The 17,995-nt window shown below is 55.4% G+C and overlaps 1 protein-coding gene across 3 annotated transcripts; it reads right to left on the reverse strand.

Moving 5' to 3' along the window:
* Nucleotides 1–1,881: 1,881 nt before the first annotated feature.
* Nucleotides 1,882–16,060, reverse strand: LOC110473256 (cystathionine gamma-lyase). 3 transcript variants are annotated; one of them, XR_014956982.1, is made up of 13 exons: nucleotides 15,800–16,036; nucleotides 14,840–14,975; nucleotides 14,232–14,327; nucleotides 13,237–13,346; nucleotides 12,555–12,686; nucleotides 11,298–11,355; nucleotides 11,025–11,102; nucleotides 10,227–10,379; nucleotides 10,000–10,121; nucleotides 9,200–9,252; nucleotides 8,051–8,189; nucleotides 3,784–3,959; nucleotides 1,882–3,354 (listed from the first exon to the last, which is right to left on the reverse strand). XR_014956982.1 is itself a non-coding variant. In XM_085586070.1 (12 exons), the coding sequence occupies exons 1-12, from the start codon at nucleotides 15,959–15,961 to the stop codon at nucleotides 2,890–2,892; spliced, it is 1,704 nt and encodes a 567-aa protein (XP_085442196.1). In that variant the 5' UTR covers nucleotides 15,962–16,036; the 3' UTR covers nucleotides 1,882–2,889. The 3 variants fall into 3 exon arrangements, 2 of the variants coding, with proteins under 2 accessions (XP_085442196.1, XP_085442197.1); XM_085586070.1 differs by lacking the exon at nucleotides 3,784–3,959; XM_085586071.1 differs by lacking the exons at nucleotides 1,882–3,354; nucleotides 3,784–3,959 and adding an exon at nucleotides 6,287–6,828 and having other exon boundaries at nucleotides 15,800–16,060.
* Between the last annotated feature and the right edge of the window lie 1,935 nt (nucleotides 16,061–17,995).

Here is a 17,995-nt window from a genome sequence, read left to right on the forward strand (position 1 = left end):
CGTGCGGGGTCCCAGCGGTGCAGAGGGAGCCGGGCGGAGGGGACAGAGCCGGGAACAGAGCCGGGAACAGAGCCGGGACAGAGCCGGGAACAGAGCCGGGAACAGAGCCGGGACAGAGCCGGGAACAGAGCCGGGACAGAGCCGGGAACAGAGCCGGGACAGAGCCGGGGACAGAGCCGGGAACAGAGCCGGGAACAGAGCCGGGAACAGAGCCGGGACAGAGCCGGGAACAGAGCCGGGACAGAGCCGGGAACAGAGACGGGAACAGAGACGGGAACAGAGACGGGAACAGAGCCGGGAACAGAGACGGGAACAGAGACGGGAACAGAGCCGGGACAGAGCCGGGGACAGAGCCGGGACAGAGCCGGGGACAGAGCCGGGACAGAGCCGGGGACAGAGCCGGGGACAGAGCCGGGACAGAGCCGGGACAGAGCCGGGACAGAGCCGGGGACAGCAACGGGGACAGAGCCGGGACAGAGCCGGGGACAGAGCCGGGACAGCAACGGGGACAGAGCCGGGACAGAGCCGGGGACAGAGCCGGGGACAGAGCCGGGACAGAGCCGGGAACAGAGCCGGGAACAGAGCCGGGACAGAGCCGGGAACAGAGCCGGGACAGAGCCGGGAACAGAGCCGGGACAGAGCCGGGAACAGAGCCGGGACAGAGCCGGGGACAGAGCCGGGAACAGAGCCGGGAACAGAGCCGGGAACAGAGCCGGGACAGAGCCGGGAACAGAGACGGGAACAGAGACGGGAACAGAGCCGGGAACAGAGACGGGAACAGAGACGGGAACAGAGACGGGAACAGAGCCGGGACAGAGCCGGGGACAGAGCCGGGACAGAGCCGGGGACAGAGCCGGGACAGAGCCGGGGACAGAGCCGGGGACAGAGCCGGGACAGAGCCGGGACAGAGCCGGGACAGAGCCGGGAACAGAGCCGGGACAGAGCCGGGACAGAGCCGGGACAGAGCCGGGACAGAGCCGGGGACAGCAATGGGGACAGCAATGGGGACAGCAATGGGGACAGAGCCGGGGACAGAGCCGGGACAGAGCCGGGGACAGAGCCGGGGACAGCAATGGGGACAGCAATGGGGACAGAGCCGGGGACAGAGCCGGGGACAGAGCCGGGACAGAGCCGGGACAGAGCCGGGGGCAGAGCCGGGGGCAGCAATGGGGACAGAGCCGGGGACAGAGCCGGGACAGAGCCGGGTCAGAGCCGGGACAGAGCCGGGACAGAGCCGGGACAGAGCCGGGACAGACACGGGGACAGAGCCGGGGACAGAGCCGGGGACAGAGCCGGGACAGCGCCGCTGCTCCGCGGCCCGCAGAGATCCCAGACTCGGCTTTGGGATCGGGGAAGGTGCCAAATCCTGCAGGAAACCTCCTGCCAAGCGCTGGGAGCCAGGGCCAGGCGAGTTCTGGAGTTACATAAACATTTTTCTTCCGCGGTTAAACACAGCCACTTTCTCCTTCCTCCGCGCGGCGATAAAAGCACATTTCAATAAACAGGCTGCAAAGGGATGTTTGCACTGCGCTCCTCTCCCGGCCTTTTTCATTCACTGGAACAGCTCCTGGCTGCAGGAACCGCGGGAGAGACCCCTCAGCTCCCTCTGGAAACTTGGCACCTTCTCCCAGATCCTCCCAGCCCCGGACACGTTCTGATTTAAACTATAAAAATACCCGGTGATAAAAAAGGGGACGTCTGTAATTCCTGGCCCCAGGGGTTTTTGATCCACGTTGCTCCAATCCCAGGAGCCCCTAGACCCAAATCCCAGCACGGATTCCTCTCAGGGATTCCCTGCAGAGATGATGAAACTCCAGGAGTAAATTGGTTATTTGAGGATAAATAATTGGATTTTCATTAAGGGGACACTCACAAACTGCTGCAGGTTTCTGAAACCTGATTTATTTCCAGCCAGTAGCTGCCAAATCATTCCCAAATAATTCCAGCACCAAGGAAGTTTTACATTGCCCTACAGCTCCCATGGATCTGGGGACCCTGATCTGCCCCAGGAGAGTTAGGAAAGTGCAGGATTGGAGGCATTTTGCACCTCATTGTGTGGCAGAGGTTGGGAAACCTTCCCTATAAACCTCCTGCAGCGCTGGGGAGGTTTGGAATTAAAGCCCAAACCACTTTAATAAACCCAATGGGATTATTTCAATTAAAAAGAAGTTATTACAACAGCCCTTAATTTCTTATTAGGGCATTTATGCAGCCTCTATTAAAAGATTAGAAGATATTGAGCCTTTGGAGGGCTCTCAAAAACACTGTTTGGAATATCCCTGGTTACAATTATTGCTGTTTAAATACTTCTGCCTAAAAATTACATTAATAAAATTGGACATCCCTGTCCAAATTTAGGACAGCAGCTTTGAGAAGTCCTGAGACCTCTCCAGGGACCACCCATGGCCACAGAAAACCCACCTGGGATGGTAGAAAATGTTTTTATTCTCCTGAAACAGAAGAAAAACCCCTTCAATATTCAATCTGCTCATTCTTGTGTTCTCCAGCAGCCCAGCCCAGGGCCAGGAGCTGCCAAGAGCAAATAATTCCCATTTCCATAGATGAGGAGATGAATAATTCCTGGTATTTTTAGCAGGTCATTAAGGGATATTTGCAAACTGACTTGTGAGGGTTTTCACTGGTGTGAGAGAAAACATCAACTGGGAGTGAGAACAGAGGGAGTGGAGAAGTCGGAGACCAGCACAGTTCTCCAAGGTCAGACATTCCTGGGAGAAAGGCAGGGAGCAGAGGCTGAGGGAGCTGTGGCAGCCCCTGGCAGTGTCCCAGACCAGGCTGGACAGGGCTTGGAGCAGCCTGGCACAGCAGAAGGTGCCCCTGCCCTTGGCAGGGGTGGCACTGGGTGGGATTTAAGCTCCCTTGTTATTCCTGTCACCCCGGGGAAGGCAGGAAGGACAAGGGGAGCTCTCCCCCACCACAGGCAGCACAGAGCCAGCCCCTGAGGGAAACACACCCTGACCACAAGGAGAGCACAGCACACCCCAAGAGCAGCCACAGAAACCCAAGGTCAACGAGCCAAATATCTGGAAACAAGCAGGAGCAGCTCCACGTTACCTGGGGCACTTCCCTCTTCAGACAGGCGTTTGTTGTGCAATCTCTGATGGAGGTGTCCAGAGACTTTGAATCCAAACTTCCCATTGCCTGCTCCAAGATGCTGCAGAAATGAGTTGAGAGCTGGCTACTTGGATGAAATCCCTCCCCAGGAGCAGCCCATGGGTTTGCCATGGAGCCTGGGAACAGAGCACATGGCTTATGGCTGGAATGGCTCTGTTTCTGCTCTTCCCTCTGTGTCCAAGCAAGAGAATTCCTTTTACGTTCATCTGTCCTCATGGAAGCCTGGAAGAGGAGAGATAAATGATTATAAATTATTAACATCATCTAAATAAAATTCCTTCATTCTGAGAGCCTTTGTGGCACACTCCCTTGGGAAATACTCCCAACTGAAATGGAATTCTGCTCTGTTCCTCACAGATCTCCCATTGCTCTTGTGAAACACAAGAGCCACTAAAAGTCAGCAGTAACAATGTCAATAATGGTGTCCTGGTGAGAACCCAACAGGCAGCTTGGAAATGCAGGCAGACAGGGAAACACTGGAAAAAACCACCCCAAGGGGTAAACTTTCCTTCCCAAATCCTGCAGCTGCTCTGGATAAACATCCATCAGGGTGAGATGTGTGGAAAAATGGGATTTGCAAGAGAAGGAAAACAAATTTCCAGTGGTGTTTAAAGAGTTAGAAATGATAGCTGAAAACTTGGGGGGACACACCTCTCAATTCCTGCCCCGCTCCAGCATTCCAGGCCCCAGCTGGTGGAATACTGTGGGACACAGGGTGGGATTGCTGGACTGGATCATCCCCGTGGGTCCCTCCAACTCTGGATATTCCATGATTCTGTCAGGCTGCCAGGGTGGGAGCCATGGCTCCAACTCCATTTCCCAACACCCTTAAGAAAGACAGGAGAGAATCAATATTTTTCTACTGATTAGATCGTAAAAAGGAGATGCTAAAAGGGAAGAATAACAATTGCATTTGTCAGTCAGCTACTGCACACAGCAGCAGATAAAATAATTACAGAGCACTCATGGGGCTCAGGCTCATTCCAGTGATTCATGGGCATGTTGGGAAGCTGTGCTGGGACTCAAGGGCATCTGGAGTTTGTGCCTTGGAGTCCACTCAGTGCAGAAATGTGTGGCATGGGAGCTGTGGCTCCCAGCCCTGCTTGGCCCTGCAGCAGCAGCACCCCAACTCCCGTGGCCAGGGCCAGTGGCCAGAGAGGGGCAGTGCCAAAGCCCCAGAGTGGCCCTGGGTTGGGAATTGGGAGCTCAGCATTCCTGGATGCCCAGTTCCTCTCCTGGTGACACAGAGGAGAGCAGTGACAGAACTTTCCTGTAAATGAAGGCCGGAGTTTCTAAGAACTCTTCTGACTAATGTGGCTCGGCCTTGGCGGGAGGACACAAACCCTTCATCAAGCACAGTGAGAAATGCCAGAGAATGCTCAAATCCAGGGAATGTGAGGCTGGGAGGGAGCAGGCTGACCCCAGCACTGAGAATGCCGGGGCTGGGAGCCAGGCCCTGCCTCAGGCTTAGCTGGGCAGGATTCAAGGCTTAGTGCTGGTCCTTTGTTCCCAGGGATAACGATATCCTGGGCAACACGAGGGATCTGGGCCTCAGCACGGAAACGGAATTGCCCTGGAAGTGCAGCGAGCCTGAATCCAATCTGCAACATCAAATCCAAGGTAAAACACATCCTTTGGGTCTCAGGAAGATGGAATATGGGAAATACAACCCAGACCTGGGATCAGCCTGGAGCAGGGACACAGGGTGGCTGCAGGGAAGTCACGAGCTATTGACGCATCCCAGAGGATTCTCTCCTGCTCAGAGGGGTGGAATCATGGACTATCCTGAGTGGGATCCACAGGATCACCCAGCCCAGAGGGGTGGAATCACAGACTACCCTGAGTGGGATCCACAGGATCACCCAGCCCAGAGGGGTGGAATCATGGACTACCCTGAGTGGGATCCACAGGATCACCCAGCCCAGAGGGGTGGAATCATGGACTATCCTGAGTGGGATCCACAGGATCACCCAGCCCAGAGGGGTGGAATCACAGACTACCCTGAGTGGGATCCACAGGATCACCCAGCCCAGAGGGGTGGAATCACAGACTATCCTGAGTGGGATCCACAGGATCACCCAGCCCAGAGGGGTGGAATCATGGACTACCCTGAGTGGGATCCCACAGGACCATCCAGCCCAGGGCCTGCCCTGCACAGACACTCCAATGCTGCCACCCTGTGCCTGAGCATTGTCCAAGCAGGCCCTGAGCTCTGGCAGGTGTGGGAACAGGAGAGAAACTCTGCACAATCAGTCTATGAGGAGCTCACTGCATTCTCCCACAGCCTCCCTAAAAAGAGAGCAGGTCCTGGCAGGTCCAAGCTCAGAGCCAGCCTCAGGCTGATAGCCCACGGGTCAGGAAAATCATGGAGCAATTCACTGAGAATTTCCCTGCTGGCAGAGGGATCTGCCCTCTCCCCAAATCAGTGGGATACGGGAAATCCAGGGCAGCAGGAGGCTAAGGAAGCACAGCAGCTCTCCATGCCATGGGAGATGTTCCTGTGACACAAAGCAGACCCTGCTGCTCCCCACAGACCAAGCAGCAGCTCCAGGGCACAGCAGGGGCTGGGCTGCCTGGAAAAACATCTGGAGCTGAGGGACGTCCATGGAGGGGCCCTGTGAGCTGACCTGGTGTAACCAGGATCCCACCCTCAGCAGGGACAAGGGAAAGGGGGCAATGGCTTCACATGGACACAGGGCAGGGTTAGACAGGACATGGGGCAGGAACTGTTCCCTGGCAGGGTGGGCAGGCCCTGGAACAGAATTCCCAGAGCAGCTGGGGCTGCCCCTGGATCCCTGGCTGCGCCCAGGGCCAGGCTGGACACTGGGGCTGGAGCAGCCTGGGGCAGTGGGAGGTGTCCCTGCCATGGCTGGGGGGGACAGGGTGGGCTTTGAGACCCATTCCCACCCAGAGCAGTGTGGGATGCTGTGGAATGAGGAGGGTTAGGTGGGATCGCCTTCACTTTGGTTTTGTCAGGATTTCATCCCTCTGTGCAATGAAGGTTATTCTGGGAGTGGCCAGTACAGAAGTGTCCTGCCTCAGCTCCAGCCTTTCCTCAGCTCCATCCCCTCCTGCCTTCCCACGGGAAAATCCCAACAGCTCCAGGGTCACTCCATGCCCTGATTTTGAACATAAGGAGCACATGCACATGGGAATAAATGCAAGGAAAGAAAAAGCACATTTTAATTAAAAGGATCCAATCATTCCCACAGCACATGATTTCTTCAAATGACAAAGATTCCTCTTTAGAAAGTTATTTGCCAGGTGTTGGATTTCACTTATCTTCAATGTTGCAAAAGTATCAAGAGAAGGAAAAGCTTTTAAAGCAAATCTCCAGCCAAATTAAAATAAATCTGAGCTCAACCGAGTTTTGGAGCTGAGCTGACGGGTGAGAGGAGAATCATCTGAGAGCAGTAACAGAAGCAGCCCCTGCGCCCAAACCCTGCAGGAGCAGCAGGAACACTGAGCTCTGCTGGGAGAACTGGGAGCACATTCCCGGGGTGCCCACGGCTGCTCCCACCCAGCTCCTGGCTCCAGACATGGGCAGGGAGAGCCCAGGCTGTGCCCAGCACGGGAGAGCCCGGGAGCCCAGGCTGCAATTCCCAAAGGCAAAGCAAGAGTGGTTTGGTTTCCGTGTCCTCGTCCACAGCCAAGTCCAGTTCCAGGTTCCTTCTTGACCCTCAGGGTTTATGCAAACTGCAGGAAGGAAAGGGAGGGATCATTGTGCTCTGTCCCCTACCAACCACACATTTTTATTTTCCTTTGCATCAATTACAGTCACATTTTAGCATTTGAGTTGCCTGAATCCATGGGGAACTGTGCCTGGCACACCCCAACTGCTCCTGAATCCATGGGGAACTGTGCCTGGCACACCCTTATTCTCCTGAATCCATGGGAACTGTGCCTGGCACACCCTAACTGCTCCTGAATCCCTGGGGAACTGTGCCTGGCACACCCCAATTCTCCTGAATCCATGGGAACTGTGCCTGGCACACCCCAATTGATCTTGAATCCCTGGGGAACTGTGCCTGGCACACCCCAATTCTCCTGAATCCATGGGGAACTGTGCCTGGCACACCCCAATTCTCCTGAATCCATGGGAACTGTGCCTGGCACACCCCAACTGCTCCTGAATCCATGAGGACTGTGCCTGACACACCCCAATTGATCCTGAATCCATGGGAACTGTGCCTGGCACACCCCAACTGCTCCTGAATCCATGGGAACTGTGCCTGGCACACCCCAACTGCTCCTGAATCCATGGGGACTGTGCCTGGCACACCCTAATTCTCCTGAATCCATGGGAACTGTGCCTGGCACACCCCAATTCTCCTGAATCCATGGGAACTGTGCCTGGCACACCCCAACTGCTCCTGAATCCATGGGGACTGTGCCTGGCACACCCTAATTCTCCTGAATCCATGGGGACTGTGCCTGGCACACCCCAATTCTCCTGAATCCATGGGAACTGTGCCTGGCACACCCCAATTCTCCTGAATCCATGGGAACTGTGCCTGGCACACCCCAATTCTCCTGAATCCATGGGAACTGTGCCTGGCACACCCCAACTGCTCCTGAATCCATGGGGACTGTGCCTGGCACACCCCAACTGCTCCTGAATCCATGGGGACTGTGCCTGGCACACCCCAATTCTCCTGAATCCATGGGGACTGTGCCTGGCACACCCCAATTCTCCTGAATCCATGGGAACTGTGCCTGGCACACCCCAACTGCTCCTGAATCCATGAGGACTGTGCCTGGCACACCCCAATTCTCCTGAATCCATGGGGACTGTGCCTGAGCAGGGCTGCAAACAGGGAGTTTTCCATCCCCAGCCCAGGGTCCCTCAGGCTCAGCCCCTGGGAAAGGCTGGCTGGGATTGCTGTTGGATTGTTGTTGGAGGGAGCTCCCCACTCACCGCAGCCTTCAGGGCCTGGTCCAGGTCTGCCAGCAAATCCTCCTCATCCTCCAGCCCCACCGAGAGGCGGATCAAGGTGTCAGTGATTCCCAGCTTTTCCCTTATCTCCTTAGGCACAGAGGCGTGGGTCATAGTGGCCCTGCAAGGACAAAAAACATCTTTATCCCAAGAATTTGGGACTTTTATTGGTGAAACCAGCCCAGGCGGTTCCCTGCCAGCACCCCTGGAATGGCAGCAGGACCTGACACCTCTGCTGTGCCTCTTGTGTGACCCCACAGATGCAAAGAGCTCCTGGCAGCAGTTCCTGGAAATGGTGGGAATGCTGACAAGTCAGGGAATTGCATCTCCAGGATGTATCTCCAAGACACAAATGATTAACAAGAAGTGGATACTTAAAAATCTGGACCTGACAAAGGAGACACTCCTATTCCTCTTCCTTCCAGAGCTGTTCTTTTATTCCACAGAAGCTCTGTAAGCTCTGCATGTGGGGAATGTGCAACCTCCAGGATAAAATCTCCTGGTTTCACTTGTGGTTCCTCAGATCCCTTCTCAAACTGTCCCAAAGGACTCTGGAGGGTTCATTCTCTCCAGCTACAGAGGCCACAGGCAAGAAGGGATTGCCACATGGGCTCAGTCACTGGCACCAGTTCCTTCCAGCTACTGGAAGGGTTCAGGTTTTGCTGTGAAATCATGAAGTGAAATGATTTAACATTTAAATAGAGTCACTAAAAAGCAGACTGGCTTTGAGTAAAATAATGCCATTCCATGAAGATGCTATTTTGAGCAGTTTAAAACACCCGTGAGGCCCTGCCAGGGACCAGAGGCAGCTGGGGGCACACAGTGACCGTGCCCCCTTGTGAGAGCAGGGAGCTGGGCATTCCTCAATCCCAGCTGCTCCTCATCCCAACACTCTGCAGCTTCTGGGATTGTCTTCATGGACACCAACTGTGCCTCAGCCCTCCAGGCAAAACTCCTCTGTCTCTGCACCCTCACAGAATTCCCTCCCTCTGGAATCTCCCCTGGATTTGTGCTGCACAACTGTCCCCGAGTTCTGCTACAGGCAAAGCAGCAGAACAGCTTTGGGGGTTGGGAAATTGTGGGAATTCTGTGGTGCTCTGCAGCTTTTTGAGGCTCTGAGGATGAACTTACGGATGCTCTGCCAGGCTCTCGTAGCCACCCAGATTATAAGCCAGGGTGAACACCTATGGGAGAAAGGGAAGGAGGTTATGGATTCATGGAAAGAGAGCTCACAGAATCGGGGAATATCCAAAGTTGGAAGTGCCCACAGGAATCATTGATCCAGCCCCTGGCCCTGCACAGACACCCCAACAATCCCACCCTGAGCATCCCTGGCAGAGCTGTCCAAACCCTCATGGAGCTCCAGCAGCCTCAGGGCTGGGACCTCTTCAAGGACATTGAGGAAAATGGAAAGTTTGGGCACTTTATTCCCCCAAAGTTTTCTATAATAACTTTCATATTATAAACTGTATTAGCTGTAATTAGGGAATAAAGGGCACAAATGGCAGGTAAGAGCTATGATCGAGAACAGTTTCATCCTGCCCCTGGATCCCTGGGAATGGCCTTGGCTGGACCCAGCCAAGCATTCCCAGAGCCAGGGGCTCCCTCTCTGCCCCACGAGTGCCTTTCCCTCCTGAGGGCACTCTGCACTGTTCCAGCAGAGCTGCCCCAGCTCCCCAGCCCTGCAGGAAGCCCTTTGCCAGCAGCAGCTCCTGGGCTCAGCTGGACACGCCTCACCTGGGAGCAAACAAACAAACACTTCCAAGGGGCTGAGGCGCCCCTTTGTTCCCTCTCATTAACCCCATGGGCTAATTATCCCTGATTTGGAGTGGGACACAGCCAACGGACTTGGCAAGAAAAGGCACTTCACCCTCCCCTCAGCAGGGCAATTACAGCTCCCTCTGAGGGTGACTTTATTGTCTTTATTTTACCTTCAGGTTCTCGAGAAAGGCAAAGGCATTGTCTTTTGTCCCTTTGATGTAGAAGCTGAGGATCCCTGAAACACCCGTGCACTGCTTCTTCATCACCTCGTGCTGAGGGTGGAAAGGCAGCCCTGGAATGGGGAGAGTTGGGAGAATTCCCAGTGAATTCCAGTGCAGAGCTGGGCACCCAGCCCCAGTCACGGGGCACCACAGCTCCCAACTCCCTGCCCACCCACCTGGGTAAAGGACCTTCTCCACCCGGGAGTGGAATTCCAGGAATTTGGCCACAGCCAGGCCATTCTTGAAGTGCAGCTTCATCCGGATGTGCAGAGTCTTGAGCCCCCGGTTGCACATGTAACAGTCAAAAGGGGAGGGGACAGCTCCCAGGCCTAGGAGGGAATGGGAACAGAATTCCAGAAAATTCCACAAATTCCACAGCAGCGTTGGTGTTCTGCATTCAGCAAAGCCGAACACATCCTCATCTGCAGCATTTCTGAGGTTGGAACACGTGGGAAGACTCCCAAGGCAATCTCTGTTCCTCATCTCCCACACTGGGGAGCCAATTAATGAGGCCAATTAACAGGCTCAGACCTCAAGGATTGCATTTATTGGGCACAATGCACCTTCACTGCAGAGGGCAGAGCCATGGACAGGAATTTATTCCTGACAATGAAGAGGCTGGAAAATCACTGGAATCATCAGAGATAAGAAAATTCTGCATTGGGCCCATCATGATGGGTGAGGGAGTTCCAAACCCCTCAAACCACAGGGGGAACATCAGTGGGTTCAGGATGGGCTCCAGTGCTTTCCTGAAGTGCTTAGGAAGTGGAGATCAATGTCCCTCATTTTATTGTCATTTTTCTCCACTTTGAGTTGTACTTATCGAAGTGGTTTTTTTTAAATTGAACTTTTTCAGTTCTGCCCATTAGTCACATTCCCAGGCAGATTTCCCACTTGTGTGCGTGCCCACCCTCCCCAGCAGGAGCTGTGGATGTGAACAGGATTCCTGTCAGGAATTCCCTGTCTGCACTTACGAGACTGCAGGTGTTTGAGGCTCTTATAGAGATCATCCCGGTTTACAGAGACCAGGCCCATGAGGACATCGCAGTGCCCTACAAATGACAGGGGACAAGAATGGGATCAGCCACTCCAGGCTCCTGCCACAAGCCCCAAGTGTAAATAAAACCCCTGGGACACCTCCCACCATCCCAGGCTGCTCCAGGGGCATCCCCACCCTCCCAGCCAGGAATTCCTTCCCAATCTCCCTCCATCCCTTTCCTAAGGATGTGCTGAACTCTCAGACTCACCATTGATGTATTTGGTTGCAGAAGACATACAAATATCAGCCCCCAGGGACAAAGGACGCTGAAAGGAAAGGAAAATAACAACATAATTCAAGTTTGGCTGCACTCAGGTTCATTCCCTGCCTTTCCAAAGGGCTCTGAGCTCACACAGGAAAAACGAATGGAGAAACAAACACAAAAACCTGAGAATGACAACAGAACATGTGCTAAAAGCAGCAGTACAGGGAGGCACTCTGAAAATGTGATTTAAAAGCACTGCTCCAGCTCCCACAGGCTCCAGGGAGAGAAGAGACTGAGCACATCCAACAGACACTGCAGAGCTGGGAAAAAATGGTTCTACTGCTGAGCTGAGGCAGGGACAAATCCTGGCACTGACCCACAGAGGGCATTCCCTGGGAAAGGAAGGGCTCAAACTGCAAAGCAAAAGAACTGCTTTGCTTTCCAGGTGTTGCAGATCCTGCCCTGGGGGAGCTGAGAACACGAGGAAAGGAGGCTCCTTTGGCAGCCCTCTCTCCCCTCAGCTCCCAGCCCTCTGCCCAGGAGCCTCCTGAAGTGAGACAAACCAGGAGGTGGATGGGCAAGAGGTGCTGAACAGTGACAGATTTTTAATTGATCATTAATTAAGGCACCTTGCCCATGGTATCAACACATTCTAAAGAGCGAGGACCATCACTGTTAAAATGGAACAAAGCAGGCAGATTCTAGCCCACAGTAAGATCAACAATGCTTCAAAGTTTGTTATTCTGAAGCATTTGTAAAACTTAAAGAAACCCACTTCTTGGCTTCCAGTTATCAATACAGAAAAGTTCTGGTTGTTGTTATGAAGAAAGTTGTAAACTTCTGAGTCATACATTCAGCAAAATGTTGAAGAAAAAGGTCACCTGGATGTTTCCAGGAAAGACTGGACAAAGATTGCTTGGTTTAAGTTTTTCTTCCACTACCTACTGGTTTTTAGCTTTGTGGCTCAGAACAGCCCATGAACAGCATCTACAGAAGAATTGATGTAAAAAGGCCAAAGTGAGGGAACACTTTTTAACTGTTCTGATTTCCATCAGGAAGAACAGAATTCCATCATTCCTGAAGGACAGACACCCCTGCCCCCTTCACTGGTGCACCCACAGCAGCACCTGGGCTGGGGCTGAACCAGAGCAGCTGATTTTACCATGCAGAGACCAAAACTGCAATTCCTTGGCAGCACTTCCCAACAGGGATCTCCAGCCCCACTGGGACAGGTGACAGCCCTGTCCTTTTCCCACACACCTGGAAATATGGAGACATCAAGCTGTTGTCCACGGCCACCAGCACATCCTTGTACTTGTGTGCCACGTCTGCACAGGCTTTGATGTCGATCACCTTCAGTGTGGGGTTCGTGGGGCTCTCGAGCCAAACCAGCTGCACAAACCCAAAAATCTGCAGGTCAGGGAGGTCCCAGGGCTGGGCTGAGTCCCAGGGGCTCTGGGGGTTCAGTGGTGGCAGCTCCCCGTGGGGTTGGTGCAGTGGGATGGGCAGTGGCCCTGCCAGAGCCAGGGGAGGCTCCAGCTGGTCCCTCCAAGCTCAGGGAGGTTTCCCTGGGCTGGGTTTGGGCCATCCCAGTGCATCCCAGCTGGAGAAGGCCTCCCACAGCCAGGGCAGAGCCTTTCCCAAAGCCTTTCCAGCACAGTTCCCATCCCCTGGAGCAGGGGATCACCCAGCAGTGCCACGGAGCACCCCCGGCTCCGCACTCGGTGTTCCCTCTGCTCTTCCTCACCGTTTGCCTTTTCCCTCCTTTCTCTCCAGGGCTTTCTGCCCTTCTTAGGATGCTTTCCATGAGGCAGCACCGTGGGATATGGTGGATCTAGCTGAGCCCCAAGCTGCCCCCCCTCAGCTCAATGCACCCCCAAATCCAGCAGGAGCAAGGATAAAGCAATTTAACATCTCTAAAATCCACTTCCCTCTCTCCTACCTTGGTCTCTGGTGCAATTGCAGCTTCCAGCAATTTTAGGTCTGTGCAGTCAACATAACGCACTTTGATATTATAATCCTTTTCTAGTTTGTCAAATAATTCCCTCGTGCCTAAAAAGAAACAAAAATAAAAAAATGAAACAAGTTCCTTAATGTTCACTCCCTGCTCTCCAGCCTCCTGCATCATGCAGGGACACTCAGGAGGGCACAGCTTATGCTGCATACCAGAAATGGCACATTTATATTTTCTTTATTTGTACAAAGTTTAAAGATTGTTGCAGATTTAATGATCATGAAATAGCAATAATGGAAATATAGGATCAGAGTGATTTAGGAAGTACTTGAAATCAATGTGGGATTTATGATCAGGAAATTAAACAGAGAAGAATGAAGGGGAAGGCTCCAGCCACTCTTTCCCATCTGTCCAATAAAAATGATTCCTTCCTGTCCTTGAAGCCTTTCCCTGGGAAGATGTAAAGAATCCAGCAGCAACGGGGGATCAATGGATGTGCAGTACTCACTACCAGGAAACACTGCCTGCATTAAAAATTTATTGATCAGCTCCTTTTGCCAGGTGATCCCCAGGGACTCAGTTTTCCATCCGAGCATGAAGGGCTGGAACATGGAGGTGGGTTCTGCCAGCTGAAGGAAACATCTGAGAGATGTTTGGGAGGTTCTTTTGTGAGAAACCCTTTCTTTATAACAAACCAAGGCGGAGGAGAAGCAGTGAAATTCACCCCTGCAGAAACCAGCCCAGGCTGAGGCTGAAAGGAGCAGGGGAAAGTTCCCAGGAACTGCAGTGAGCCCACCCTGCTGAGGGACTCTGGCAGGGCTGGGTGCACCCTGCCACTGGGCAGTGTGAGGAAGAGGGGATTGATAAAAACTGCCTTCAAAGGACAGGGGGGTCCCACAGGGGAAATTCAGAGCTCCTGAGAGCCACAGACAGGTTTGATCCCCTGCACAAAGGAGGCTGAAGACACTGAATGCTGTACACACCTGAATAGACATCATCAATGCAGGCAATTGCATCCCCCGGCTTCAGCAGGTAGCAGATATTCAGAATTGCTGCCATGCCAGAGGAATAAGCCAAACCTGGAGGAGAAAGGATCATCAGTGCTTGATGTGATGCAACAAGTCAGATTTACCTTGGCCTTTCTTGCTTTGCCTCTGAGAAGAACCTGTTCTGTCACTGCCTCACTGAGAACGTGGAGCCAGTGAAAGCAGGAGATGGATGTGCACAGCAGGGAACCAGCACGGACACTGGGACAGACTGGGACAGACTGGGACCAGGGGCTGCCTGCTCCCACTGCCTCCAGTGCTGCTGCACAAGGATGGATCCAGCTCAGCCCAGGCCATCAGTGAGGAAGCAGCAGAGAAACCCAGGCATGGAGCTGGAATTTCCTGAGCCAGAAGTGTTAGGCTCTTCCCCACCTTGGAGCTGCTCCTGCCCACAGCCAAGAGCCAGAGCCGTGGTCACAGATCCATGGAATGGTTTGGGATGGAGGGACCCCAAAGCCCACCCAGTGCCACTCCCTGCCATGGGCAGGGACACCTCCCCCTGTCCCAGGCTGCCCCAAGCCCTGTCCAACCCATGAGGTGCTCACAGTATTCAGCTCCATCAGCAGCAGCCAGGCTTTTCAAATCCATTTGCTGCCCTCGGTGTTTGGCTCCATCAAGGGCAGTCATAACCTTCTCCAGGACATGCCGGCTTGGGTTCCCAGACCGAGTGTATGTATAACCCTGGGGTGGCAATAGAAAACAAACATCAGAGAGGGCACTGGGAAATTCTGGGATAACAGCAGCTCTAGGTTCCTTAAAGAGCCCTGGCTGAGGGCATCCAGCTCCTCCCAGAGCAGCAGGAGGGTGTCCTGGCACAATATCCAGCTGCGGGGCAGAAGGGCTGGGGAGAGCCTCCCATATTCCCGGCTCCGGGCAGCCCCTGGAGCAGCATTCCTGCCAGCCTGGGGGCACTGGGGGCTCCCTGCTCCCCTTCCCCCGCCTTCCACACGGGAATCACCCCAAGCTCACGCCAAGCGCTCCGGGCCGCCGCCCGCCGCGGCACGCAGAGCCCCGGGCTGGCTCGGGTGAAGGCAGCACAGCGGCTCCTGCGCTGCCACCGCTGCCCGGCGGGGCCGTCCCGGGGCGCAGGGCCCGGCCCCGCGGGCAGGCGGCTCCGGGACGGCCCCGCCGGGAGCCCGCAGCGCCTCCCGGGCGAGAGCCCCGCACCGGCCGGGGGAAAGGGCCGGGAGCGCCCGCAGAGCCCCGCACCGGCCGGGGGAAAGAGCCGGGAGCGCCCGCAGAGCCCGGGACCGGCCGGGGAAAAGGGCCGGGAGCGCCCGCAGAGCCCGGGACCGGCCGGGGGAAAGGGCCGGGAGCGCCCGCAGAGCCCGGGACCGGCCGGGGGAAAGGGCCGGGAGCGCCCGCAGAGCCCGCAGAGCCCGGGACCGGCTGGGGGAAAGGGCCGGGAGCGCCCGCAGAGCCCGGGACCGGCCGCCTCCCGTACCCCCGCCGGGACACGCCGGGGTCGGAGCGGGGCTCGGTGCCCCGCTGGCGGCCGCACGCACCTTGTTCACCCCGGGCGCCTCCTGCTTGAAGGTGGCGGAGAGCGTGATGGGCGGCACCACGGCCCAGGAGCTCCACTGCTCGGGCTTCTGGCCGAAGTGGATGGCATCGGTGGCGAAGTGTTTGAAGGGCGGCAGGTAATCGGTGCACTCCTTACAGGACATAGCGGCGGCTCTGAGGCGGCGGCAGCTGTGATGCCCCGGCCCTCAGCGCGCTGCATTTAACGGCCCCGCGGGCTCGGCGGGGCGCGGCTTTCGCGCCTCCTCATTGGCTGCGGTGCCGGCGGGGCGCGGCTTTCGCGCCTCCTCATTGGCTGCGGTGCCGGCGGGGCGCGGCCCTCGCGCCCTCCCATTGGCTGCCGGCGGGGCGGGGCGGGGCCCGCCCTGCACAGGCAGTGCCCGCCCGCTGGGGGGCGCCGCACGCCGCGGGGCCGCTCCCGGGGGCGCCTTTCCCGGGAGGAACCGGGAATCACCCGGGAGCGCCGGGAATTACCCGGGAGCACCAGGGATCAATCATCCGGCAGCACCGGGATACCAGGAGGAACCGGGAATCACCCGGGAGCACCGGGAATTACCCGGGAGCACCGGGGATCAATCATCCGGCAGCACCGGGATACCAGGAGGAACCGGGAATCACCCGGGAGCGCCGGGAATTACCCGGGAGCACCGGGGATCAATCATCCAGCAGCACCGGGATCCCGGGAAGAACTGGGAATCACCCGGCAGCGCCGGGGATCATCTGGCAGCACCGGAATCATCCGGGAGCACTGGGATCATCCCACAGTACTGTGCTATAGCTAAAAATTGGTCCAGCCAAGTAAAAAATGAAAAATGACAAATTTTATTTAGGATGGAATTCTATCTGAGCCAGCCACAAGGAAAAGGACAGTGCTGAGCCCGGGTTCGGCGCTGGGTGCGTGACAGGAAGGAGCCTCTCAGCAGAGGTTCCCCTGGACACACCACCGCCTTCCTGGACCCTGCAGTTCTTATAGGAAATGTTCTGCCCGAGGCCAGGATTTTGGAAATCTGCCTTTTCTTTTCATTCAGAGTCCCACATCTTCATAAAGTTCTTTTCTCTGAGTCGAGGTTGAACAATCCAGGTCCAGGTGTGGACAATCCTCCCTGATGGAGTTACGGGAACTGTGGCATTCAGATGTATCAGCCCGGAGGATTCCAGCGATCCCAATCTCGGGTCATTACCGGGATGAACAACGCCTGGGCATTCCAGTATTGCCTTGTGGAACAGCTCATCTCTGGGCGAGCCACATGTACTAAATTGCAGATGAGGCTTTGTCCAAGAAGACCGGTTTATTTGATGTAACAAGTATGTGGGGGCAGCTCTCAGTGCTGGCACGTGTGCTTGCAGTAACAAAATATCACACGTGTCAAATCATGTTTCCTGTAATCAAATATAACAATATTACATTGGCGCAAATTATAACCGACATACGTATCAGCTGGGATCATCCGGGAACTGGAGTCATCCAGGAGCACCGGGAATCATGTGGCAGCATCAGGATCATCCGGGAGCACCGGGGTCATCCGGCAGCACCGGGAATCAATCATCCGGGAGCACCAGGATCATCCAGGAGCACCGGGATCATCCAGGAGCACCGGGGATCATCCGGCAGCACCACAATGACCCCACTGAACGGGCACGAGGCCAGAGTGGTCTGCAGTCCTGGTGCTCTTTGATCTTCCCTGCCCTCAAGTGATTCCCACTCGGTGAGCAGCAGAGCTGAGCTGGTGAAACAAAGGAGGGCCATGAAATCTGGGAATGGGCTCTCCCTGCCATTCCAGACGCTGCCCATGGCCTGCCTGTCCCACCTGGCCGTGCTCCTGGAACACGCCAAAGACACCAGCTGGGTGCACATGCCATACCCACACCCAGCCCCAGGACACAGCGAGGGGAAACCAGTGGAGATGCGACCTTCAGTGCCCAATTAGTCAGAGGTGGGGCAGCCTTAAACCCTGGGGAAATGCCCAGCAGGGCAGCACTAATGCACAGTCCCATAAATCATGGCTGAGGGGTGGCCTGGGGTGTTCTCCCTGGCCATGGTGGCATTGTGAGCCATTCAGGAGCATCAGGTGGAGCTTCCCTTGTTCCTGAGTGACTCATGAAAGCACTGAACGCTGAGGGTCTTGCATTGTGAGCCCTTCTGGAGTCAGAACTGGAGCTTCCCTTGTTCCCAAGTGACT

Source organism: Lonchura striata, chromosome 8 (genome assembly GCF_050655825.1).
Source record: "Lonchura striata isolate lonStrDom1 chromosome 8, ASM5065582v1, whole genome shotgun sequence".
NCBI lineage: Eukaryota > Metazoa > Chordata > Aves > Passeriformes > Estrildidae > Lonchura > Lonchura striata.